This window comes from Protobothrops mucrosquamatus, unplaced genomic scaffold (assembly GCF_001527695.2).
Source record: "Protobothrops mucrosquamatus isolate PMUCROS unplaced genomic scaffold, P.Mucros_1.0 scaffold1854, whole genome shotgun sequence".
Lineage (NCBI taxonomy): Eukaryota > Metazoa > Chordata > Lepidosauria > Squamata > Viperidae > Protobothrops > Protobothrops mucrosquamatus.
This window is the reverse complement of record NW_015387984.1, coordinates 39,959-67,923: the sequence shown is the minus strand read 5'-3', so window position 1 is coordinate 67,923 and position 27,965 is coordinate 39,959. Positions and strand designations below refer to the sequence as shown.

At 39.2% G+C, this 27,965-nt stretch overlaps 1 protein-coding gene across 1 annotated transcript; it reads right to left on the bottom strand.

Annotated features, from left to right (window-relative positions):
• On the bottom strand, nt 1-27,864 carry VLDLR (very low density lipoprotein receptor). The gene is made up of 19 exons (XM_015823384.1): nt 27,789-27,864; nt 17,250-17,369; nt 15,161-15,283; nt 13,838-13,960; nt 12,559-12,939; nt 10,750-10,872; nt 10,309-10,431; nt 9,958-10,077; nt 9,746-9,871; nt 9,160-9,331; nt 7,567-7,791; nt 6,796-6,914; nt 6,242-6,381; nt 5,558-5,699; nt 4,541-4,690; nt 3,657-3,734; nt 2,302-2,382; nt 1,722-1,891; nt 1-596 (listed from the first exon to the last, which is right to left on the bottom strand). The coding sequence occupies exons 1-19, from the start codon at nt 27,862-27,864 to the stop codon at nt 561-563; spliced, it is 2,628 nt and encodes an 875-aa protein (XP_015678870.1). The 3' UTR covers nt 1-560.
• Between the last annotated feature and the right edge of the window lie 101 nt (nt 27,865-27,965).

Here is a 27,965-nt window from a genome sequence, read left to right as displayed (position 1 = left end):
TACAGAGTTTTGCCGCTTTCATTTCGTGTTGAAATTTACAGTGATTTCTGATACAGAGCAGTTGTCCTCTGCACACCCCTGTAGGTGGTTCAGGGAGGACAAATTCACAATTCATACAAAAGTTACTTTACAAATTTTTGGCAATTAATCTTGAGTAACCCGTTTTCTCCTATTGCCATTTTCCAAACATTCAAAAAAGTTATACAATAATTTACATTGAAATGTTATTCCAAAGTGCTTAATAAACTATCCCCTCCCCGGGTGATTTACAATTGGGCCTATACAATTATTTACAGCTAGTACTTCTGAAGCACTTATACTATAATATGGCTTCTTGAAAAGTGCTTTATACATAGCCAGTGGTGGGAATACTTAAGTTTATTCAAGGGTTACAGGTAAGTAAGAACCATCAAAAGTTGATAGTGAACACAGATCTTTAAAACTTTGTATGAAAGTGTTTTTTTGTGAACTTGTTCCACCTGTGCCTTCATTCATCAAGGATCTCTTCAGCCACTATCTGGCTATCATGCAAAAGTGTAGAATGCAAGTGTAGACTAGATTCACGATAAATCATCCTCTGTGCTTACAACCGATATCTGTGGAGGAAAAAAATGTTATATTAATGCACCTGTATTTCAGACAGGTACAGTCTAACTTTAGGAATCAGCTGTTTGTTGGCGAGGGTAACCTGAAACCTCTAAGCTTTCCATTATTTATTTATTTATTTATTTAATTTTTTTATCCCGCCCTTCTCCTTACGGACTCAGGGCGGCTGACAGCCTTGTAAAACAGATACGACAATAAAAATACCCAGTTTAAAACCTAATTAAAAAGAAATATTTACTGTGGCCTATGTCAATTAAAATTACTCTTAAAACCCCACTAAAAATTCCCCTAGGCCAATCCCGCTTGTTGGAAGAGCCATGTCTTAAGGGCGCGGCGGAAGGATGGTACATTCAGTAATGTACCATCCCTTCATTTGAAGGCAAAAGCACTTAGAAACTGCATTCTAAATGCAATTGTAGCTTAATAAATTGAACATACCATCCGGTGCTGCAACATATTCACAGGAAAAAAAAACATTCCCTATCCAGAACAGCACATTCTGCTCACTTTCTTCCAAATGTGACAGGTAGCCCATGCCACCAGCAATCTCTTCTCTACCCCACCCCACCTCAGCAAAGTATATGAACATAAGCTTGTCTATGCCACCAGTCCTCACTGACACACCCCATATATCCTTTTAACCAAGGAGTGGAGCTGAGGAAATAGCTATTGAAGCTGGAGTCTGATAGTTTTACATCAAGTTGCCATGGTTAAGCTTCAGACATGTACATGTTGATTAGGTGCCCTAAAGCCTTCAATTGAAAAGTAATTCTTTGCAGAAACTGGTTGGGATTTTGAAACTTATTGACTAGATTATAGGCCATCAAGTCAGAGTTGACTCTTAGTGAGCATATAGATAGATCTTCTCCATGACAATCTATCCCAAGCTTCAGGACGTATTTGAGATTTAACCAGGTGAATTAATCTTTAAAGATCCATATCCCGGAATAAAGACAGACTACAACAGTTGTTGGAATCCCAATCAGATGCCATAGGAACTATGAAAAGCTTTTCATGATTTTTCAAAAAACAATTCTTTATATTTTGGGTACCAAGTAGAATCACCTGTTTTAATTTTATCAGTGACTTCTGGAGAGAAGTAGGAATTCACTTACTGCTGGATATGTGTGTCCAACTGTGCTGCTGTGTCTTCCAATATCTATAGAGAGATCTTCCTCTGTGGTTTTCAGGTACACTGGGTTGTCAAAGTTCATGCTTTTCATGTTCTTCTGTTGCCAGTTGCGCCACATGAAGTAGCCTCCTGCTGCGGCTGTGACTAATAGTACTATGAGAAATTGTGAGATTTTTAAAATTCAGCTGGAATGTCTGCTCTGTTTTAAGTAAGACTTAAAGACTAAGACTTCATTACTTGTATTATGCCTTTTCCTCAAGAATCTCATGTTGGCCTCTCCTTCCATTTTGTTTCTTCACAATAACCATGTGAAGCAAATTAGGTTGAGAAAGGCAGATGAGGGGGAGACTATCCATCGGGCATTACTACCACGTCACGATCTAGATGTGCTTTCTTCCAATGCTGTTCAGGCTCTCTGACTACTATGCCCTTCCTGCTACCTCTAGATATAGCTTTTTTCCAAAATAATTTTATATCCCAAAGGAAAACATAGTGGAGGTATAAAATAAACCATGCTGAAAATGTTGTCTACTCCTGATTTCGGGGTACCACCTCATACTTACAAATAGGAAGAATAGCCCATACTGCTGATGTACTTCTGGAGGAGGCCAGCTCTTCTGATACTGGACTGCTCTGATTTTGACCTAAGGAAAGAAAACAATTACAATATGTTTACAATGTACAATTTACAATATATTTATCTTTATGGATCATCTGATCAAGTTTCCTATCTAGAACACAGCATTGCCCAGTAAAGAAACTACATAATTCAGGAAATGGCCTTGATTTATACCAGCTGTATATCAACAGATTCTGCTCAGTTCACAATCACTCCATTATCTGTTCCAAAGTATTTCATCACTCTTGTGACATGACCACCTTCTTGCTATAACAAGAACAGATTGGACAACAGACCAACAGAGATGAACGGACATTGCAGGATAGCTGAGATACACCCAATGAGCATCCACAAATACTGTTAAAAGAACTGAAAACCCAGCCCAGATGATCAGAGATTCTAGTCTCAGCAGTAAGTAATGAGCCTCTGACATGGCTGAAGGATCATTTATGTTTGCATCCTGGAATTACTTTTGGACCCTGCCCCGTTTTTGGATTATCAGAATCTGGAGTGCCCACATAGCTATTAGATGACTTGCAAAATTCTAGCAGCTCTACCTGAACTGAATACAGGTAATTCATCGGCTTCATTACTCATTTGTTTCAGTTTAAGTTGGGTTTTGCTTTTAAATCTGAAGGATCGAATACTTAGAGCCACAAAGCTACCCAACATCCTACAAAGATCTAGCCAAACAGTGGTCCACATCCCATGGCTGCAGAAAGTCTTAGATGTGACATTGCTTCCAAGGTATTTGAACTTCCTACTTAAGTTGGTCAGCTTTAGTTAAAAGACTGTTGATTTTAACTCGGGGCCTTTTTCTGCAGGAGTCTGGAACTTATTTTTTTTTCCTGTTTTTTGTTCCTTTTGGATTGCTAAAATGGTTTCATTTAACTAGCTGCTTTGAATGTTTTGCCTAGGCAGTGAAGAATGCTGCAAACAAGACATAAGGTACAACTTTACCAAAAGTTGGCTAGGCATTCTTTAAGAACTTAAAAAGTTTGCCAAATCAAGCCAAGTCAGTCTAGCTCAGTGTTTCTCAACCGTGACAATTTTAAGGCACGTGGACTTCAACTCCCAGAATTCCACAGCCAGCAATGCTGGCTGTGGAATTCTGGGAGTTGAAGTCCACATGCCTTAAAATTGTCACGGTTGAGAAACACTGGTCTAGCTCCACATTCCTTGAAATAATCCCAGCAAGACCAACAGCTGCTCATTCCTGCTTCCGCGGTCAACGTTTTGGCTTAATTTATCCTACTTCACCACCAACGTTTTTGAGCTGCCTTGGATCAGGACCAATACCTCCAGAAAGTGGTCCAGGTGGTTTGTCTGTTCTGCTGCTCTCTTTTGTCTCAGTGAAAGCCACAGCAGTTCCTGTACCTGAAATTACAGATCAGTAACTTTGAAGCTCTGCATTGGCTCTTTTTTTTTTCATTTTTTTTCCTATTTTTGGGGTGGAAGTAGAATACCCACAGCAGATGAGTATGATCATGCAGGCTTAGTTTATCTGGCCCTGGAAGGTGTTAGATTTATTGTGCTATGAAGATGTAACCAACAGGCAAGGATATTATATTAGGTATCATAATGTTAGGAATCACTTCATAGCCAGCTCGATAAGCAGAATCATCATGAAAAACAAGGCAAGGATTGCAGTTTGAATTCAACAGAATGGAAAGTTTGACTCAATCAAGGGTTACCATAGGTTTGTTTGAACCAAACAGCAAATCTATCACCACCAGCACACAAAACACAGTATCCTTTAGCGTGCCTTAGCTGACTCACATATTATTGTGCTTTTATATTCAAATCAAAATGCCCTCTGTAATTATGCAATCCAAGACCCTGGATTAGTATTTACATAGAATTTGGTTATTCAAAGCCTCTTGCCCCTTTATAGATTAGAATTATATGATTGCCAATCGGAGTTTGAGGCAAGGAGTTTGTGAGCCCATGGCAGAGAAGAAGCTTTTTATGGCTTGTATCCAGGCACATCATGGTTGATAATTAAATCAGGTTGATGTTCAGATTTAATGTTCTACACAGCATGCAGTATCCATGAAAACGAAGAAGCCAGGCAGTCGGGATGCTGTTTAATGGCCAAACTTAATACATTAGTAAGAGTTGTATGCATGAGATGGCAGGACACAAGCGCTTCCAGCACAACGACAAAGAGTCACAGGCTGTACCTTTGCATTTCAAGCCATTGTCTTGCAGGGCATCTCCATCGGGACACGTGCAAGTATACTTTGAGGAACGACTGTTTATCTGGGGTGCAGGTAGGCAAAGGTATTCACAGCCTCCATTTGTCATGTTCTCGTCTTTGCACCAGTTTTTCCCTGTGGGTGGAAGAGTTTTCAAAAATAGGTCACCTAGGATTGAAGACTACAATTTCTAATAAAGCAGTAAAGGCTGCGGCCTACTTGCTGTTTGAAACAATTACAATGTCTTACTTGGCTTTCCACTTCAGATCAGGTTATGAAGGCATTACAAGAATGCCGTACCCCCAGAGCTCAAGAAGAGTAACCCCATTTTTATGTTATAAAGCAGCTATGGGCAACTATGGCAAATTTATGAACCATGGACTTCATGTTGCCTTAGTTGCCCGCTTAAAGGCACTATTTCTCTTTTCAGTACTAGATGGCATTTGCAAGGCACTTTGAAATGACGACACCAAGTCAAAAAGAATTGACAGATTGAAATCATCCGAACGTTTTGCTCCTCAGGGAGGCTTGAACAATAAAGGCAGTCCTTGAGTTATAACTCGTTGCTTAGCAACCAAAGTTACAACGGATCTCCCAGAGCTACTTATGATCTGGATTTGAACTTCTAATGGCCACCCTCAGTCATGTGATCACATTTATGGCTGTTTGCAGCATCCTGTAGTCATGTGACCTTGGTTTATTTATTCGTTTTTTGTCGGAAACCAGTGTTTACGTCTGGTTTCTAGGAAAACACACCCATTGAGTATAATGGATTTGCTTAATAACTGTGGCATTCGCTTTATGACCACCATTAAAACATTGTAAAATCAGGAGCACTCACATGGTGACCCACTTAACAGACATGATTTACAACTGTAATTCCAGGGTCAGTTACGGTTGTAAGTGGGGGGCTATTTGTACTGTGTTTTCCTCCCACCTGTACTTGAGAACTCAAAAGAGTTTTTGCTTGGAATCTTAACTCCTGTGCCCTTGCTATATTACCTGACTGCTGAACAAGTTCATGATACACAATGATGTCTCGAGCATCATAAAGATTATTTACTACTGTTTGCAGTTCAGATCCTGTAAATTTGTTGGCACTGTACACAGCTTCGTTTTCCCAGTCTGTCCAGTAAACAGTGTCCTAGGAAGAAAAGAGTGATTAATTATGTCAAACTGAAGGATTATTTCTTAACTTCCTCATATTTGAGTAGTGAAATGTACACTAAAGAGCATGCATTTCATCACTACAACTTATAGGTTAAAAAAGGAAACCTCTTCCAGATGAGCTCATCTTTCTTCCTCTACCAGCTTATACATTTGCTATCTTTTGTGATCAGGGACATACTTTGTCTCCCATACTTTGTTTCCTGCCCCTAAGAGTTGCAGGAAATACAGCAGTAATTATCATAAAAGGAGACAGGACAGAAGGCTATTTTTGGGGATGCATGTTTTTTTAAAAGAAAAACAGCTATATTAATTCTAGCTTCTCCAAGTTCTTTTCCTTGAAATGTTGTGGGGAAAAAAGTAAGATTATGATGCCAGGATTTTGCATGTGTCTATTAAATTTTAGCAATGCAATCTCCCCATCCCTCAAAAGAACTAGAGGCAGCTGACAGGTAAGTCACCCCTGCCATATGATCCTGCAACCTCTCAACATACATGTCTGCAAACTTTGATTCTTACCTCAAATATTGTCAAACTAAGAGGATGAGCAAGAAATTCATGGGATATAAATATAATCCTGCGGTCTTGCCCATTCATATCCACACTGGAAAGCTTATGCAGTTTGGAGTCAACCCAGTAAATACGATTTTTTACACGATCTAAACAAAAACACACTTCAGTACTTAGGCCAGAAGAACCATGATTTAACAAGAACTTCCTTACTTACTTGAACTCTCTTTAAACCTAGATATCTAGGGAAGCTATGAAGTAGCATCCTTGACTACACAATGGGTAAATAAAAGCCATGGCAAACAGTGATTGAAAGAATTCTTATCACAACCAGAAGCTGATGGCCGTGGCCATTCAGAAGCCAAGATACAGGTAGGTCAATATCACCAAGTTAGGTATTAGTGATATTTTGGCTATTAAAGAAAGAGAACATTTTAACATGGTTATTTCATTACAGAAGGTCACTTGCCTTCAACCCTTAATATACTAGTCTAATTTAACCAGTAATTCCAAGAATTCCTTAAGAAAGGGATTCCAATGTGGTATGAATAACATTAATATACCTAGTGCAATCCCATTGGGCCTTTCAATATCTGTTGTCACAAGTTGCTGCCTGTCAAGTCCATTCATCCCTGCTTTCTCAATTTTGGCTGGTTCACCCCAATCAGACCAATACATGAAGCTGTAAGAGAAACCAGGTAAGAGCCGTCATAAGTCTACTCTTGTGAGACAGTTATTTTATTTCTACCGTCTCCTTTCAAACATGTTTCTTCTTCAATTGAACCGCAACCTTCGACCTTAAATTTGGGCTGCCTTGTCAGAATATTGGACCTCCCCCTCCAATACATTATTTATCCTTACGGCTCAAATATCATTTATAGAATCTGAATGACAGATTCTCTTAGGGTTTTCTATCGTGTTACTGCATTGTTCTATGTTCTGAGGAAAGACTCTGCTTTCTCAGCAGCTATTAATAGAGATACTGAAGTAAGATGTGTAAACATCACTGGCAAGTATCTAATATTACAAACTAGCAATTCTTGCTATGCCATCTCCTGCTATTTCTTTGTCAACATTGCTGCTGGTGTTAGCACAGCTGTGAAAGAGATTCTGAAGTGAAATTACAATCACTTTAGGATTTCTTCTGAGCTGCATGGGTCTTTCCCCAAAAGACCCTCTAGTATCACTCCTCAAATTATGTGATTTAAGGCTCACAGGAATCCAGGAGTGATTTAATTTCAGGAGGATGCAGGACAATCCTACTAGAGAGGCTTAAAGTTTCTCAGAATTAATGCTCAGATACTTCCATATCAAGTATGTAAATATGGACTTACCCAGAAAGCGGATCCACAGCCACACATGCCGGCTCCCTTAAGTTAGTGTTAAATAAGATTTTCCTTTTAATACCATCAAGGCTAGCCACCAAAATGGACTTCATGGAGGAATCAGACCAATAGATGTTCTTGTAAATCCAATCAACAGCGATTCCTCCAGGACTTGGTACATTGTCTACAATCCGGCGATGTCGCACTGGTTTGTTACTAGAAGTAATTGAGGCACTAGGGAGAAACATGTCATTAAATGCAGTCACCAGGAAATACAACATCCTATATTTAAGCATATGGCAAAGGTACAAAGAACAGGTCATGTCTGGTTCTAAGTTAATCCTAGATCTGACTTGCCTGGAAGTTTAGCTTCAGCCACTGTTCAATTTTTTCCTACCTTTTTTATTTTTTGCCACCAAAACTGCTTCCTACAAAATTCAGATAGTTGTGTTCAACAAGGCTTTTTAGGATAAAATCTGCCAGGAATATAGTTGGCCCAGAGCTTCTATGGTGCTTTCAAAGTTTACCTAGATAATTATTAGAGCTAGAGTTCTCCTAGATCATGTAAAGAGCTCATCAAACATAACAGCAGTTGAAACAAGGCATATTATGCTCTTGTTAATTTTTATTTTAGTGATGGCCGATTAATGTAACAGCCATTTAGAAGCTAGGTACAAAGCAAGATTTTAGGAGAAAGCAAGGAGAACATTGCAGGTGCTTCTATTTAGATCAGGCGTGTCCAACCTCCAGACCATGGGCTGCATGTGGCCCCAGACAGCTAGTAATATGGCCCCGCAATAACTTTAAACATTATTTTGTGCATTTATATCCATTAATTATATTACATATTTTATATGTGGCCCAAAACAATTCCTATTCACTCAATGCAGTCCAGGCAAGCCAAAAGGCGGGAGATGCTTGATTTATTTTAGATCAACCCAGACTGCTAGCAGCTAAGAGCCAAGCATGTCCTTTTCCACAGAGCTATTTAGATCCTGTCCCCCCAGTAGCAGCTGCCTTCATTCTAATGCCAAGAAGAAACCAAAATGTTACTCTCTCTGCTTGGAACTATAAAAACTAGAGCTATAAATGAGCTACATAGCCCACTTCAGACCACTGACCAGACCTAGGTGCAGATCAGATGTTATGCAGTGTCTTTAAGCAAAGCCATAAACTTTTCAGAGTGGCAGGAAGTCCTTTTCATTTGGAGACCGAATTAAGAAAGGTATTCCAAGGCAAAGCAGTGAGGGTGGAAGGGTCAATTTCTTTAGTCTTTTTTTAAATTGGGAGGGGAGCTTTGACTTCTTCCCTCTACTCAAAATAGGCGCTTTAAGCTATTGGAAGTTTAATATGCTTACTTTTATGTACATTATTCCCTTTTAAAAAGAACAATTATGCTACAAAAATTGAAAACATGTTACTAAATTTCAGTGGTGTGATCTTGGGGAAGTCCAAGGGTTACAAGGGAACCCTTGTATGTTAACCACGAATTAGAAGCACTGTTATCATAAAGAACTGACACCCACGGATCGGTTTTTAAGGTATGGCAGATATGTTAAGCTTTTACCCTCACAGAGAAACAGCTTACACAAGTCGGTTTACCTGAGGATTGCATTTGGTCCAACGTCAGCCCAAAAGATTCTACGCTCAGCCATGTCAGCATCCAGAGCGACCACATTTCTTAGGTCTCCTATGAGCTGGGTGTAGTCCTGCCTTTCAAGAGCAAACTGCCTGATGTTCCAACGATTTGTAAAAAGCAGACTTGGTTCCCCTCCTGCAAGAGTAAATTTGTGTAAAGCTAGGCATAAAAACCTACAGCCAGTTGCTGAAGAAAGAGCTCTTCCCATAAGCTCTTGAAAGAAAGTTGCAAGCCTTATGCAGGGGTCAGCTTAACCATCCATGTATTCAGCCACCTTAACCGGAACTGCATATTCAAGAGTCCAAATGCCTGCTGATCACGCTCCAGAGACAGTCAGGAATGCAAAATTAACATGTTAGCCTAGATGGGATTCTCACATCTGACCATGCTAGCTGGCAGTTCTGGAGATGTAATTTCAATAGATCTGGATTGGGCAAACAGATCTATTTGATCAACAGATCAACAGTTATCGGTCTAAGAAGTGTTAGCCATGCCTTTCTAAGACCCTATGACAGAATTTGAGTTGGGTATTTGTTTCAAGCTACTTACCAATTGCTTTGCAAACTCCTGTTTGTGGATCCATTTGGTAGCCCCGGCTACATTCACATTTATAGCCCAGTTTGGTATTGACACAAATCTGACTGCAGATACCTGGATTCTGGCATTCATCAATGTCTAGGGGGAAAAAAAGATACTCACAGCTGCAACATAATATGAACAAAGGGTAACTTCAGAATTTTTTTCTTTTTCAGGATCTTTACCTCCACATGTTTTTCTATCTATCAACTCGAAGCCTGCTGGACAATCACATTCGTAACTTAAAACCAGATCTCTGCAGATATGAGAGCAGCCTCCATTGTTCACCAAACATTCATTTACATCTAAAAAGGAGAAGAACTAGTAATGCCATTCAAGTTGTTATTTATTTGGAAGCATCAGTGATGCAAATTTTTTCAAAGAGGGAAAACTGTACAACTGTTTGCAACTATAGAGTTTCTGGATTGGAATGTGGCCTATTACAATAGGTGCTGCATTATTCCTTGAGATGAGAAATTTCATTAGAATCAGATGAAAACATTTTTACTTAGTTGGCTTTCTTAACTACAACTTACTGCATTCGTTGAGAGGCTCATCACTCCAGTCCCGGCAGTCCTGTTTCTGGTTGCACACTTTGTTGAAATCTATGCACTCACCACTACCGCACAAGAATTTTCCAGGTCCAGTGCACTGATTAACTGGAGGATGGAAAGAAAAGCCACAATTAAATAAATAGCTTTATGCCCAACTTAGTGTCTCCTTGTGGCATAACTCAATTACTTATTAGTTTCAAGGAATTAATACTAATTTATGATAAATCAGGAAAGTTGTAACACTGAACATCAGTAATGTAAAAGTCTCAAAGGGCATGATCCACGGAGTAAATATCATCAACTGAAGAAATCTCTAATGGAAATTCCCATGAGATTCTCTAGGACACAGCATAAGGAATACGGCTCCTACATATTCAGGTCACATGCTGACATCTGCAAACTCTTAAAATTCTTGTTGCTTACCAACATGACAGTTTACTTCATCAGTCCCATCTATGCAGTCTCTTACACCATTACACTGTCTGGTTCCATGAATACAGTTGCCATCCTCACATCTGAACTGGTCAGGTCTGCAGGTCCGAGAAGCTGAATAGATGAGATACCGTTTAAGGACCACATTTCTATTAAACAAGTATTAATGATTAGCTATTCGTGCCAATAGTTTTAACTGAAACAATTTATTCATTGGAAAATTAAATGTCTTCTGTGTGCTAATATGGGATTCCTTAGGATTAAAGTGGCATTTATATCTGACAGTTAAGAATTAATATCTGTTATTTCAAGTACACATTTAAAAGTGTTCTATCATTCTGCAGAACCTTGGAAATGGTGTAAACACCAATTCCTGGCTTTTTATCTTCTTTTCCCAGGATTTGAATATTGAGTACAAGGATATTCACTAAGGGAACAGAATTAATTTTGTGGAATTAGAGACCGGACAATAAATGAAAATCTACTAAATATATTTTGCAAAAATAATGATTATCAATACCAACTGAATTCCAAATAAGCCAGGTTCAGTCATTCCTTCATAAAATATCTATGTCTCATCAATTCAAATCATTAAGAAAATTTGAATAGTGTACCTCTACTTCATTTACTAAGGAACCTTTCTTAAAACTAATCTTTTTTTCTTAGAGAAGTGCAAAATATTAAAAATTACATTCTTTTAGTTATCCTCACACACAGAGATATAACCATATTTGTTTAACTGATAAAACAGTGAAATTCTGAAACTTTATTATATAATTCAACATTATAAAACATCTTTAAATATACTTATATAAATTAAAATATACATATACATTAAACAAAGGAATCTTTTCACCATGATAGAACACTTTTATACAGTACTTGAGAATTAAAACATTCTTGGAAGATGATTTGGATTTGAATGTGATGAATCTCATTGGAATTCTATGGCACAATTCATTTTAAATGTCTTATGATAATCAGAACTAATTATGGAGTTTTTTGATTGGTAACACCACTCCTATAATTACACAACATAAATTGTATTATTCCAGATAGTATTAACTAATGACAAGAATATTATCATACTTTGCTATCTTTAATCATAATGCCAAATTAGCCAAGTCTTTTTATTTTTTTAATTGGGAAAACCAACCACCAATAATGATTCGTGCTGCTTATAAACTGTACTTCCTTAATGATATAAATTGATTTTATATATAAACTTACTCAATTCCTGGTATTAGCTACTAGGTTTATTATCACAAAATTCTGGAAAATTAAAATATAGTCAGTGATATTTACAAAGACTTCTGAAAACTACAATTAATAAATTCATCCAAAGCATAACTATTTGTAGATCCACTGAAATGTTTTTCCCCAATAGGCTATTTAGGTTTTCTGTAGTCATCCATTCTGTACTAAAACAATGAAGAGAAATGTTTTAAATGTTTGTACTTCTCAAGATCAATGTATTAAAGCAATAACATTTTTCTTCAGGGCCTTATGATTTTGTCACTATTTACTTTTTTTGTTCAAATTCTGTTTTAGGGTGAAAATAGTGAGTATTGCCTAAGGTGTGGATCTGGCTGGGAAGTCCTTAGTTATAGCTTTGCCTCCATAAAAATTTGTAAGGAACCTTTAGACAAATTACTGTCTAGCCCAGCTGATCTCATAACATTGTTGTGGGGTAAAAGGCTACGTAAGTTTCTGAAGGAAAAGTAGAATACAAGTCTAATTAAAAAAAACCCACTCATTTCCAATAAAACCTACGCTGCCAAGTGACAGCTTTTTACTTACGGCAGTTGACTTCATCGCTTCCATCTTTACAGTCCGTATCGCCATCGCAGCGCCATTTCTTGTGAAAACATTCATCTCCCGAATCACAAAGCATTTCGCTCTCCCCACACTTCGCAGTTTGGACAGGCTGATGGCCACACTGTTCCGGAGACTCGTCTGATCTGTCGGTGCAGTCGGCTTCCCCATCGCACACCCAGTTAATTGGGATGCAGATTTCGCTTTCGCTGGTGCACTGGAAGTCCCCTGCTCCACAGGTAGGAGTGGCGCAGCCTTTCTCATCGCTTCCATCACTGCAGTCCTCCTGCCCGTTGCAGGCAAAGTCTTTTGAGATGCACCGCCCATTAGCGCACGTGAATTCTTCGGGATTGCATGTTATGTTGGCTAAGAAACAGTTGAAATAATTTGATTTACCAAACAGAGCTACTTCTTGGGAAGCCAGTAAGAAATATAAAGAGAATATTGTTATTCTGGTGAGATTAATTTCTAGGTCTTTGCCCAAACTGCCATTTAATCTCGCATTCTGACATTTCAGCAAGTGGGGCCTAGCAAAGTTCAAGCTAAAAGTTACTGGAAGAACTGTGCATAAGACAGAAACTGCATGACTGGTGAAACTGCTTAATTTATGTTCTATACAATGAAAATGTCTATTTTTAAGACAGCTTAACCTACTATAAAATAGCGTTTTGAAAGAAGAACTATTTCTAATGGATATGGCATTGTATTTTACTTTTCTTTCAAGCGGTTTAGGCCTCATATTGAAGGCCCATTTTTTTAATGTAATATTTAAGCTAACATCCTTACTATATTAGGCACTGATGTTTAAAATTAATGTCATATCGCCTAAAGATGTCACAGTTCCTCAAAACATTAATGGGAATTTGGCAAGCCCTAGTTACATTCTTAGCTAGTTTAGTGTAGTGGTTAAGGCATGAGGCTAAAAACTGAAAGACTGAGTTCTAGTCCCACTGCCTTAAGCACAGAACCAGCTTGCTTACTTTGAGCCAGTCACTCTCTTTCAGCCCTAAGGAAGGAGGCAGTGACAAACCACTTCTGAAATCTTGCCAAGTAAACTGCAGAGACTACTTCAAGAATTAGCAGTGACTTCAAGGGAACAAAAGCAACATTTACTTTTCGGAGTTACAGGAACTAAAGAAAGGGGAATAATATCTCTGTTCAGGATCTAGTAGTATAACTAAATACTTTCTAATTTTCATGGGGAAATTATGGCACAGCCTAGCTAGCTAAGCCAGCCCCCTCATCCCCAGTAACTATGACTTACCACAGCCTTCTTCATCTGTACCATCACCACAGTCATTTTCTCCATCACATTTCCAGGATACAGGGATGCACTGAGTTGATAGAGGACCACAGCTGACTTCACCTATCGTACATTTTCTTCTATCTATTGAAAAGTGATTAAGAGTTTGCTTAGGTGCTTTTTGAAGACAAATTAAGTCTGAGGACTCAGGGCACTTGTTCAAATCAAGGGTGACCTATATGCAGAACTACAAGCCCTTTTCTCAAATTTCCTAGAGACCCATCTGCCACAACTGTTTGAAAGTTGCAGCAGCATCTCACAATACTGGGGCCAAACATACCCCTAAAATATACCTAAAATGTTTAGGAAAGTTCCCCAAGCTTACCCCAAACTCTGTATATTCCAGCCCCACACATTTTGTCCTATTATTCTACCTCCAAAGTATTAAATGTTACCTTCAATCACCAAAAGATTTCCATTCCTTCATTTAGAGGACGGCGTTTGCAACTTCTTTACAGTTTTAAACATGAAAGCAAAGCTATACAATACTGTACTTATTATCTGCTACAGATAATATGTAGGAATTGCCCATCCAGAGGCAAATAAGCCATGTGACATTATACTATTTCAGGATACTCTGGGATAATTTCTATGATGAGAACATTGTATCCTCACTTACTACAGTGTTCTATAGATCTATTTGAAATGTGTGATGCTCTATAGACATTTAAAATAATAAGCTATGAGAACTAATTATACCAAGTAGTGATTCTCTTCAGGATCTGTCAGTTGTTTCTGTTAGGTTATTAAGACTTATATATAAAATCATATTTAGCAGTTGTTTTTTCTCTCTATCATAAAACAAATTATCATAATACTATGGTCTCTCCCATTAAGTCCAAAGTTCTCAAATACTATTTTCAGCTTGGTCCCTTCCAATTCTGTGAATGAGATGAGCAATCTCTAAGTTTGATAGATAAACAAAATTTACATAACCAAGTAATCTGAAGAACATTAGAATGTTAAAGCTGTACTATCAGTCGAAAGAAGATATTTTGTTTGAATAATGCCACAGCAGTTTGAAACTGAAATTATGTCTGCCCTACCTATCTTTTGTCTGGGGACCAGCCCAATCTGAAGAATATTACAGGGTTGGAAAATTTTAAAGGAGGGAGTGCTTGAATTTCTGAAGGAAAGGAGGGACATAAATCTGACGAAAATAGATCTTTACTGACGGTCTACTTTATACAGATGAATTATGTACTGAGGCATAGGCAGTTTAGTTCGGTCTTTAAAAGGGGAAATGGTGCAGTCAACCTGCTGCATAGATGTCAGCCTACTTACAGCAAATCTCAGAACCTTCATCGGAGCCGTCTTCACAGTCGGGATCTCCATCACATTGCCACCTGTTTGGTATACACTGCCCATTCTGGCAAACAAAATCCGTGACAGAACATGTCTTCTTCACTGTATAAGAGTAACATGTTGTTAAATTTGCCTGTGTAGAACTGCTTCACAATTTCAAATGTTCTGCTTAAAAGTGCTTTGATATTTTTTCCTTCCAGAACTATTCAAGCCTCATACCTGTTTGATAGCATAGCAGACCAGGAGTCTGAAAGCAAGCAAGACTCGGAATTTTATTTTTTTATTTTTTATTTATTTTGGTATTAATTGCTGGGACAGCTTCATTTCTCAGAAAGTCACATGGTCAATTTTATCCTAGTTACTCCAAAGGAGTCTGGTAGCATTTTTTTTTTTTTTGCTAACAGATATTATTAAAAGGCATAAGCTTTCATGAGCTAAAACTTACATCATCAGATTTACAGAATGGCTAAACTGATGTAGGGCTTAAATTGAGGTGAGATATGGAGCACAGATTACATATGAGAGCCAGTTTGGTCTAGTACAGAGGCAGGCAACCTTGGCTCTTTTATGACTCGTGGACTTCAACTCCCAGAATTCCTGAGCCAGCCATGCTGAGGGGAAAGGGAGAGGTTTCCAAGCTGAGCCATGCTGACTCAGGAATTCTGGGAATTGAAATCCACGAGTCATAAAAGAGCCAAGGTTGCCTACCCCTGGTCTAGTGGTAAGGCACCAAGGTAGACACTGGGAGATTGTGAGTTTTAGTCCTGCCTTAGCATAAAAACCAGCTGGGTGGCTTTGGACCAGCCACTCTGTCTCAGCCCAACTCACCTCACAGGGTTGTTGTTGTGGGAAAAATAGGAAGGTGTGTTGGATAGTTTCATTGCCTTAAGTTATTTGTAAAAAATAATAAAGGGAGGGTAAAAATAAATAAATGCAAGACTGCAAGTGCCTATTCGGTTAACAATTGTAATCAAAACCCATTGTGTTTGTTGAGACCTTTAGTAATAGCTTGAAACTGTTTGATGCCTATGAGTACGGCAAATTCTCACTCAATATTGCTGGTAAATTCTTTTTAATCACACAAAACAGCTTATTAAAAGTTACACCTTTAAATATGACTTGTTAGTTGGAAAAGGCATTATCAGACTGTAGTTTTTGGCTCCTATAGACTAACGTAATTATCCTCCTACAATACTTAGATAACATAGGTACAGTTATGTATGCTAGTTATCAGGTTATAACAAGAAAGACAGGATATTATGACTTTAACAGCATCATGGGAAAGCAAATGTGCGGAATAGGAACATCTATGAGCTTTTTAGTTTAAAGGAGATGCTTGTTCAATTCTTCTATCTCCATGTACAATGAGAAGGAAATCATACACTTTCAATACCCTGGATTTCCAGACACATCCTGGGGAATGGAAAGGGCAGAACTAAGTTAGTTGTTTTTTGTTGCGTCTGAGATCTGAGAAGCAAAGACTGAGGTTTTTGTAGCAACTGTGAATAGGTTTCTAAAGATGTCTGCTCTTTCTGTCTAACTCAGGTCGAAGAAATGGCATTGCAAGAAGCCAAGTTCTGCGTATGGGCTTCAATACCAAGGTCAATATGAAACTCGATATAACTAGCAGTCCTATCCTAAAATAATCAGATTATGGCTACTATTCCCATAGCTGCTTTACATGGTTAGATGCTTTGATAACTCTTCTTAAAGCTTGAACTACTATTGTAATGGTTGTTCTTTCTGGCTGGCTGTCGGAGCCATGCTGACTTATTTATAAGAATATCCTACTAGTAGGATTGAGCCAGTTTAGTGTAGTGATTAAGGCATCAGGCTAGAAACTGGTAGACTGTGAGTCATAGGCACAAAGTCAGCTGAGTGACCTTCGGTCAGTCTCTCTCTCACAGCCCTAGGAAGGAGGAAATGGCAAACCACTTCTGAAAAACCTTGCCAAGAAAACTGCAGGGACTTGTCCAGGAAGTCACCCAAGTCAAGATAACTCAAAGACATATTAAAAAACCAAACCCTACTACTAAGAGACTGGGTCAGTGGCCGTGTTAAACCTTACCGCATGCTAGTTCATCACTGCCATCAGAGCAGTCTTCATCCCCATCACATCGCCACACCAGAGTTATGCAGCGGCCATTGTGACATTGAAATTGTGATTCATCACATGTTACCCTTGTCCCTTGAATTGAGAAATAAATTGCAATTAGAGCCAACAGACCTTAAAGAAGCAGAACATGTCACAGTTTAAGAGTGATAATTCCAGTCATCTAGGAACTAAAGCAGACATAGAAAGTTTTTCAAGTGATTATGAAGCGATTGCTCCTAAAATGCAATTCTTCATACATCTCAGTTAATACTGCAGTTTTGAAAAAGGAGCAGCTTTGATATATTATTTATTACTATTATTTATTAGACTTGATTCAGGCTAAGATTGACATAGCTATTTCTAAAAGTAGAATCACCAGGTTGGGCAAGTAATAATGTGAGATAATATAAGGACATTTGGACAGACTACTTTTTAAAGCATTTTTATAAAACATTGCATCACATATGCATGGAGGCATATGTACATACTTCTATTTACCTATACAGCAATTCTAGATCACCCCACTTCCAAGAGCAAATATACCTAAACACTTAAAAATGAGTTAGGTGAGGTATCAATCTATTAAGGAATCTTACATGCAACACTGGGGAAAAAATCTAAGGAATATTAGGACTCAGAAGACTAAGCTTTTTCCAAATCACCAAAAACAAAATACAATTTCCTTTCTAAACTCTAAACTTGTATATACAGTACAAGGAATGCTTAGCGCCCAATGTCAAAACTTGATAAAATACCCAGAGCTTAGACAGTGACATGTCATTTAAGAGGAAAGGTTTTAGTTACCTTGGAGAAACTTTGTAAAACATAGTTGTATTTTGGCTGATCATTGACCAAATAAACATTACAATTACGTATTTGTAAAAAATGCAGAGAATATTTGAAAATACTGGAAATGACATTCGGGTAAGAGAAAAAAATTAGAGTTAATTATGAATGAATCATTAGACTTCTGTAAATCAAGCAAAATCTGATTCAAATAATCTTTTCAATTTGGATAATTGATCTTATTCAGAAAATCAATCTTATTCAGATATTCAAGTTAAATCATTCATTTCTACATCAATCGAGAAAAAGCTATTTCAGAACATAAAACAGAAGCATCATCCAAAGAACAAATAGCAAATCTAAATATAACTTCTGTCTACTCCTAGGTTGTAAGATGATTTATATTCTATAAAGCATATTCATCCTGGAATAAAGATAAGAAATTAATGAAGGTTTAAAAAAGCTATTTTTTCTTTCCTCAGGAATAGGAAGAAAATTGAGCCAAATCAGGAATCCAGTAACATAATTTGTCAGTGACTGGTACAAAAATGGAGGAACTCTTTTACAAAATTGTACTTCTAACTGGAAGTACGGTACTAAAAACTAAGAGATCATTTTGAAAGATTAAACAGAAAAGTGTTTTAAGAACTTATCTTTTGATGCTGAAATCAAACTGCACCCGAGGAAAAAATACAGCTGCAAAACTGTTGTGCAAATATAAATTGGACATCAAATATATTGTCTTGGTACATTTAGAAACTGTTCCCTCCTTTGATCTTGCAAGAGGTGCTTTTCCCCTTTTTCAGATTTTAATTACAGGAGATATCCACAGACTATATGATTTAGACCAGGTGTAGTCAACCTTGGCTCTTTTATGACTCGTGGACTTCAACTCCCAGAATTCCTGAGCCAGCTTAGCTGGCTCAGGAATTCTGGGAGTTGAAGTCCACGAGTCATAAAAGAGCCAAGGTTGACTACCCCTGATTTAGACCTAGAAACTCATAAAAATTCAAAGGAAACAAATGCATTCTCCATATATATCTAGATAACATAGCACTTATGAGAGGTACCAACAACTTGCTTATTCTGGTATTATGTTTTGGGGTTGATAGCACAGTATTTGACAAACTGGTTATTAGAAACTTTGCTTTAGTGTAAGAACTACTAGCTCCTCCCTTTCCCCCATCTCCCCAAAAAAAACCAACCCTCGGATACAAACTCATGGGGAATCAGAACAAAATCAAACTTCATATTATCACCATAAAACTAACAAAATCAGATGTGGGTATAACCACTTTCTAGGAAAACATGGGCTGTATTATAGAAGGATATGGAAGAGGGCCATAATAGGAAACATAGGGTATTATGATAAAAATGATCTTATCAGGGAGATGGATGGTGTATAAATTTAATATATACATACACATATATATTACTGCAAAAGGAAAAAGAACCAACTCTTATGACCAACTATTATAAGACTATGACAGAATAATAAAAGAACTAGGAAAGGGCTGATGTAGTTCCCATCTTCAAAAAAAAAATGGATCCAGGAAACTACAGACCTATTAGTCTTACACCAATACCTGGGAAGATTCTGGAAAAGATAATCAAGAAACGAATCTGCGAACACCTAGAGGCAAATAAAGTCATAATAAGAAGCCAACATAGATTTGTCGAAAACAGAGCATGCCAGACAAATCTTATTGCATTCTTTGACAAAGTGACAAAATTAGTGGACCAAAGGAATGCTGTGGATATTATTTACTTGGACTTCAGTAAGGCATTTGATAAAGTAGACCACAACCTACTACTTGATAAGATAGAAAAATGTAGGCTAGACAGCATCACCACCAGATGGATTCGAAACTGGCTGACCAACTGCACTCAACGTGTAGTCCTTAATGGAACTGTATCTAATGCGGTGGGGTACCCCAAGACTCTGTCTTAGGCCCAGTACTCTTCAATATCTTCATCAATGATTTAGATAAGGGGATAGAAGGGGAATTCATCAAATCCACAGACGACACCAAGCTGGCAGGAATAGCCAACACTTCAGAAGATAGGCTTAAGATACAGAGAAGGATCTTGACAGACTTGAACACTGAGCCCTATCTAACAAAATGAAATTCAATGGTGAAAAAGTAAGGTTCTACATTTAGGCAAGAAAAGCCAAATACAGAGTACCTGGCTTAATAGCAGTAACTGCGAGAAGGATCTTGGAGTCCTAGTGGACAATCCCTTAAATATGAGCCAACAGTATGCTGCAGCTGCCAAAAAAGCCAATGCAATCCTAGGCTGCATTAACAGAGGGATAAAATCAAGCTCATGTGAAGTGTTACTACCATTTTAGAATGCCTTGGTAAAACCACAATTGAAATATTGAATCCAATTTGATCACCATGATTAAAAAAGATGGCGAGACTCTAGAAATAGTGCAAAGAAAAGCAACCAAAATGCCACGGGAGAGTTGTACCATAGCTGGCGGTGGGACTCTTAACTAGGGCTTACTTTTGGGGTAGGGCTTATATTAGGCCCACACTAAAAATCATACTAGGGCTTATTTTCTGGGTGGGTCATTTTCGGGGAAACATGGTAGGAAGAATGGTTGCAGCAATTGGGTATGTCTACGGTGGTTTAATGAAAAGGACTGGGATGACATGATAGCAGTGTTCTAATATCTGCCACAAAGAAGACGGTGGTTAACCTATTCTCCAAAACACCTGAAGGCAGAACAAGAAGCAAAGGATGGAACCCAAGGAGCAAACCAACCCAGAACTAAGGAGAAATTTCCTGACAGAACAATTAAATCAGTGGAATGACTTGCCTCCAGAAGTTGTGGGTGCTCCAACACTGCAGGATTTTAAGAAAAGGTGGGACAACCGTTTGTCTGAAATGATATAGGGTTTCCTGCCTGAGCAGGGGATTAGACTAGAACAGGGGTATTAAACTCAATTTCACTGAGGGCCGCATCAGCATTGCGGTTGCCCTGGGGGGGGCGTGTGTGTGTGGCCAGAGTGGGTGCAACCTAATGGGTGGGCGTGGATGGAGTGGGTATGGCCTGCTGGGTGGGCATGGCCAGTTCTACATCATTCATGTCAAGGGTGCCTATGGGGGCCTGGGCAGGAGTGGGACAGATCTGAGGGGCTCTGGCAGAAGGGGATGGGACCGGGGCAAGTGCCAAGGCATGGTCCACTGGGGCAAGTGCCAAGATGGCCACCACAAAATTGTACATTGGCTCCCGGCCAGCCTGGGCCAGGGCCAGGGCCAAGGCAGTGGGGGCCGTTCCCTCACTGTTTCCAGGATGGCTTTGCGGGCCACATGAAACCACTTCGTCGGCCGCATCCAGCCCCCGGGCCTTGTGTTTGACATGTCTGGACTAGAAGATCTCCAAGGTCCCTTCCAACTCTGTTATTCTGTTAATAAGAGGAATAAATTTTATCAAGGCACAATTCCATATCACCTTCCTTGGGGTGGCAGAAAAAGAGCTACCTAGTGTATAATCCATAAAAAGTGAAGTAATAATGCCACCTTTGGGAGGCCTCGATAGGTGGATTAAAATGCCAGTCGAAACATCTTGCTGACTGTGCGACAAACAATATTAAAATTCAAATAGATAACCACCTGCCACATAACACCTCAAACTTAACAACTGTCAATAAAAAAGACAACCTAGTCTGTGAATAGTGGACACGGCAGTACTTGAAGACTGCAGAAGAGAAGAGGAAGAACTAGAGAAATTCACAAAATACAAAAACCTGCAAATAGAAAGAGAACAACTCTGGCACAAGAAAGCAAAGATAGTACTAATAGTAACAGGCACCTTAGGTGCAATATCTCAAAATATCTGGAGCATGACTTGAACACCACTGATATTGACAAAATCACCATCAATTGCAAAAGGTAGCTTTATTTGGAGCGACATACATCCTGCAACAATATCTGTAACACCATCAAACAATTAACATCTGGCTATTTCAAGTCCTTGGAAAGAATAAAAATGTCAAATCCAGTCTAAACTTCTGGCTCACTGAGCAAGTAACCATAATTTTAAAAAAGCATTTTTTTTTAATACAGTGAAACTTAGGACAGAAAGCTTGAGCTTTCTACACCCAGGGCATAATTAAGAACCATAGTACCGTACCTGATTCCCTATTAAGATGATCTGAATGAAATATAATACGGATAATTTTCAGTCAAGCTTATCTGTCTGAAATTTAATATTTTAAAGGCCAAGGAAATATAGCATGATGCAAGTCTTTCCTAATTTGTTGCATCATGTAGATATTTACCTTTCTCACCTGCAGGTTAACAAGACTGAATTTATTTTTAGCTCTCACTAAAACAGCTAGTTGTCTTTAAGCTGATTTCTGCCAAGGTCCAGCTAAAGCAGTGTTTCTCAACCTTGACAATTTTAAGGCATGTGGACGTCCACATGCCTTAAAATTGTCACGGTTGAGAAACACTGAGCTAAAGATTCTATTTTTCTTGCACACCGAGTACTTAGGAAAAGTTTGTGGCTAGAAATCAACATACATTGTACAGGCAGTCCTCTATTTGTGACCATAATTGGGAGCAGAACCTCCGCTGTTAATGTAGTTTAGTGAGTTGCGTCCAATTTTGTGACCTTTTTTTTGCCATAGTTGATAAACGAATCACTGAGGTCCTTAAATGAATCACACAGTCCTTAAGCAAATCCAGCTTTTCCCATTGATGTTCCTTGTCCAAAGTCAACTGGAAATGTTGCAAATGGCAATCATGTGATCCTGGGATGCTGTAGCCATTATTAAAAGTACATGCCCATTGTCAAGTGTCCATATTCTGATCACATGGCCATGGGGATACTGTTTGGGTCATAAGTGTGAGGACTAGTCAAAATAATTTTCAGCACCATTCAGAACTAAGGGATGGAGATTGGGAAAGGTTATAATGGACAAATCCCACCTCATGAGGCCCCAAAGATTAGGGAGTTTTTAGAGTTTTAAAATATTAGAACTTTAGGCTTTTTAAACACTGGCAACTTCTCCCTTGAGGATAGCATTAGGCAGATGCAGTTAAAATTCAAGTTAAGGCATTCACACAAGCATAGACATCATTTGTCATAATACATAAGCTTGTTTCAAAATTGATTATTATTAAAGCGGTGAGCTAGATCTCTGCTTCTCCCTGAATAGAAAACCAATGAATGCATTAATCTCCACAATTTGAATAGCTTTTCTTAAATGCCACTCTTGTGGAATGTGCTTGTCAAAACCAAATTTAAATTACAAAAACTGCTAGAAGAAAGTCAATAAGTGTTTATATCTGCTGAGCAGCACATATAAGGACCTAGTCTTGATCTTCCTTCCCCTGTTGTGTAAAGCTCTGCATGTGTAATTAATTGGAATAATCCCAACAAGAGTTTTGCTAAGTGCACAATCCTTACATTAACTTCACTTGTTTCAGAGTACAGTGCTATGAATAAAAACAGTTTGCAATGCAAGATGAAAACTATCTGGTGGCTTTAATTTCTCCCTCTGAAAATTTCCTGTCAAACTTTGTGTTTGACAAGAAAAAGGAAGTGAACAATTACCAGTACATGGTAGAAATGCAAGGGAAATGAATGAATTTGTATACCTTTAGAGCAGTGTTTCTCAACCTTGACAATTTTAAGGCATGTGGACTTCAACTCCCAGAATTCCACAGCCAGCATTGCTGGCTGTGGAATTCTGGGAGTTGAAGTCCACATGCCTTAAAATTGTCAAGGTTGAGAAACACTGCTTTAGAGAATGAGGGAGTGAGTCTAAAGCAGTGCTTTTCAACCTCCCAGAATTCCCCAACCAGCATGCTGAGCAATTCTCTCTGGAGAATTCTGGGAGTTGAAGCCCACATAGCTTAAAGTTGCCAAGTTCTAAAGCCTGAAAACGTCTAAGTCAGTGATGGCGAACCTTTTAGAGACTGAGTGCCCAAACTGCAACCCAAAACCCACTTATGCATCGTCGAGTGCCGGGTGGGTGTGGCCCATTGGGTGGGCGTGGCCGCAGTGGTAACAGCAGACTGGGTGGGACTAAAAAGTTCAATCAATCAATTCCAACTTTGCAAGATCTTTTTTTTTCCTGCAAGAAGTTGAAATTGACTGATTGAACCTTTTTTTTTTTTTGCACACGGCGGCAGAGGCCTAAAGCGAAAAGGTTTTATAAAACCCAGCTGAAGGCCTAGGACTGGGACGACGGCGCGCGTGCCCACAGAGAGGGCTCTGAGTGCCGCCTCTGGCACCCGTGTCATAGGTTCGCCACCACTGGTCTAAGTAAAAAAGTAGTGGTAATATATGGTTTATTGTGAGGAATGAATTAAACTTGAAAGAACTGAAAATATATAGCCATATATGAAAACGAGTTTATGTCCACCTTGTTATATGAAATATTTTATATATACCTCTATAGGTGTTAAGGATTAAACTGTATAACAAATACGTGAAGGAAAATGGCTTGAAAAGAAAGGAAAAACCAAGAAAGTCATGACTGGATAAAGTGGATGATTTTCAAAAAAAGAAAAGCTTAAAGAACAGAAAGCAATTAATTAGTATATGGGCATAGCGGAAGCAAGAATAGTCATATATGGCAAAATAAACAGAATAGAGTTGCTATAAACTTAGTGTAGTTTAGTAAGATTTCATTTTTTTCTTCTTTAGTTTATTTTGCTTACTAGCCACTCTCTCAGTACTTTTTATTGTATCATTTACTTTGTATGGAAATAACAGGGCAAACGTAGAACATGTAATGAAAGGTTTCTGCAGGTTTTGGACATCACAAAAAATAAATATGGCTGATACCCAATGCAAAGGTTTATGCTAAATTTAATGCCCAGAATGAGATTTTAGCTCATGATATTCAATGCTTCAAAGGGTAGTCAACTCTTGTATTCAGAATTTAATCCATAAGCAGGGTAGTTATTTAAATATGTTTTACCTACTTGCTATATTACATATACATATACAAAGTATATTTACTTTGATTGATGGTAGGTGTGGTCAAGACGGCTGCACTGAAGTTATCAAAGAGTGCCAAAACTATCTTGATTCCAAGTTTAAAATGCCCAGTTTGAGGTCTTGAACATTTCCAGTACGTGTAATCCTCAACTTGCCCAACAAAGCCCAAAATTTACATTGCTAAACAAGGCATTTGAGTTTTACAATCTTTCTTTGCCAAAGTTAAGTAAATCACATATTTGTTAAAGCTTCTTCCCCCATTGACTGGAAGAAGCTGGAAGCTGGATTGGAAGGTTACAAATGGTAATCACATGACCTCGGGACAGTGTAGCTGCCATAAATACATGCCAGTTGTCAAGCGCCCAAATTTTGATCATGTGGCCACGGGGATGCTGCAATTGTCACAAATGTGAAAACTGGTCATAAGTCACTTTTTTCAGTGCTGTTGTAACTTTGGTCACTAAACACATCATTGCAAGTCAAGGATTACCTGTATGGTTGAAATACCATCACAACAATTGTGGTTAACACTGGAGTACCCATTTTGAACAGAGTTTTGCATACCTCTAACCAGGATTCTTTCACATCCAATATTTTTCTTTTACATTAACAAATAGTTTTTAGTTACTAAAAACAAAGAATGAAGAACTGAAATTCCTATGATCTTCTGATCACTATCTATGCTTATTGGAATCCTGTGGATTTTCCACTTTAGAGCTAGAACTATATTAAAACTGCATGTCCTTTCCAACATGACACTGATGGCAATGCAGCACATATGGACACCTACTCTAATGATACATGTGTAACTTGGTATTGGTACTACTTGGCCTTGAAACTTAAGTTTCTTGGCCTAATTACTAATGTTTGAAAAAGAAGAAAGCTCTTAAGTGGCTTGCTTCAGCAGGAACTGACTGAAGATATTTAAAAACCAACAAAGGAAACTTATCAATGTTTATTTGAAATCTTTCAGGCCTTAAATAATGATTTCCAGTGAAGCAGGTATTAAGAAAAAACAGGGGAAGAAATACAATGTAAGATTCCATTCCTTTCTATATCTGATGAAAGTAAGACTATAATCTAGAAAAGGTTAGACCACAGCCAAGTATTGTAAGTTTTAGCACAGCATGTTTACAATGGAGTATTTGGCAGGGAAGGAGGATTACCGTTTTGGTGGATTGGCATTTTGTTTCTCAAGTGCTAAAGTTAAAAGGTTATTCAAGTTAGACTTACAGGAAAAAAAAGCAAACCAGTGATGTGGCTAAGAACTTCAAATCCATCTGCAATAATATTAGTCATAATGTAATTGAGTCCAAAGAATTTGTTCTAATAAACACAGAGAGCTCACCTACATGTTCCTATTAAGACGCCCTGGCATTTTAGCTTGGCTTTAAATGGCCTCCCCAGCCATATTTGTCACCAACTATTACAAGTCATCATCCTACAGCATTTGCAGTACAGTCCTATTTGTGATAATTGTCTTGCAAAGTACTAGGAACTAACAGAACCATGAAAGATCAGAAGTACTTAATTGTGTGGTGAACTGTGGAGTTTCCCCCAGTTTTTATCTTCTCCAGCGGCACAGTTCAGCAAAGTTAGGCAAGCAGAGAAAAGCAGACCAGGATTATTATTTAAGGGAGTAGCTGTTTCATCATTAAACCACTCAAACACTTACATCTTAAAGCATTAATTAAAAACATCACTGGCCTTCAAAACCAGCTCCTTATGCCAACTAAAATACTGCTGAGAACAATGTGCTGTGTGTCTCTGGTTCCTGCAGGCCGTGTAACATTGCCCAAACTATATTTCCCAGATCTATCACTAGGCTCTACTATCTGCATTTTTTCATTTGGAGTAGCTCCCTCATCTCTTTTTAGGAACAGTATTCTCAGCATCTACTACTACCAGCAGTCCTCTTCTGTGTAACTCCTCCACTGACCCCACTCACTTGGAGCCAATGCTATCCTCCCCAGGCGTATAAATGCCATTAAGCCACAGTTACCGTTGCTGAATTGGTCGACACAGAGGGAGCACATAAACATTTACACTATAGTGTTGTCCCGAGACCCCCCACCAACACTATGGCGATGCAGCCACACAGAACTCTTCAAGGACCAGCCCTCCCCCCCTCAAAGGCAGATGGAAAGTTCTGCGACCAACACTGAGGAGGCTCCCTTCAGATGTACCAAACCGCGGGAAAGGGGGAGGAGAGCGAGCGAGCGAGCGAGCAGGGGGCCCTTGAAGAGCTTCCCTGGGAGCAAACGGCTCAACTTCAGGGTCAAGGCTACGGCGGAGCCCACAACAGCTGTCAGACAAAGAAAGGCCGGGACACCCTCCGCAGGAGGCCAGGTTGCCCCTCTCCCCACGCACTCGCTTCGGCAGCGGCCAGGCTTGCCTCCACCGCCAGCCAAGACCAAATGGAAAGCGGCAAACCCCCCCCCCCCCGCCTTTCTACCCGGCGTCTCGGCAAGGCGGACAGCAAGAGAAAAAAAAACGGGGGGGGGGTGGATTTTGACTACGGGCGCAAGAGCACGTAGCCGTTCGTTGGGTGTGTGAAGAGAGAATTCCTACTCCTCGGGGGGTATTTCTGGAGGAACGAGCGAGTCCGCCGCTCCCCCAAAGGCAAAGCCACCGCGCCGGCTCGCTCGCTCGCGTCCTGCCGCCCTCGCTCCGCCGCCTACCCGGTTGCCAGGCGTCCCCAGGGGAGAAGCTGGGGAGTCGCGGCAGCTTCCGAGCTAACGGAGCCCCCCCTTACTCACCACGCGCTCCTCGCAGGCAAGCCAGCGCCAGCAGCAGCAGCAGCAGCCCCAGCCCCAGCCGCCGGAACGTGTCCATCGTGTAGTAGCGCCCGCGGCGCCTCCTCACACAAGTTCGGGCAGAAGGAGGACGCGCAGGCGGGGCGGGGGAGAGACGCCTTCCTCGCTGTCCCCCCCTTT

Coding starts and splice junctions, on each gene's coding strand:
- VLDLR (XM_015823384.1), bottom strand. CDS start 27,864: ATGGACACGTTCCGGCGGCTGGGGCTGGGGCTGCTGCTGCTGCTGCTG. Junction 2,383..3,656: donor ACCTGGACCACTTTCTGGAG/GTATTGGTCCTG, acceptor TTCTTTCCTTAG/GTCAAAATCAGAGCAGTCCA. Junction 597..1,721: donor TTGGACACACATATCCAGCA/GTAAGTGAATTC, acceptor TTTCCTCCACAG/ATATCGGTTGTAAGCACAGA.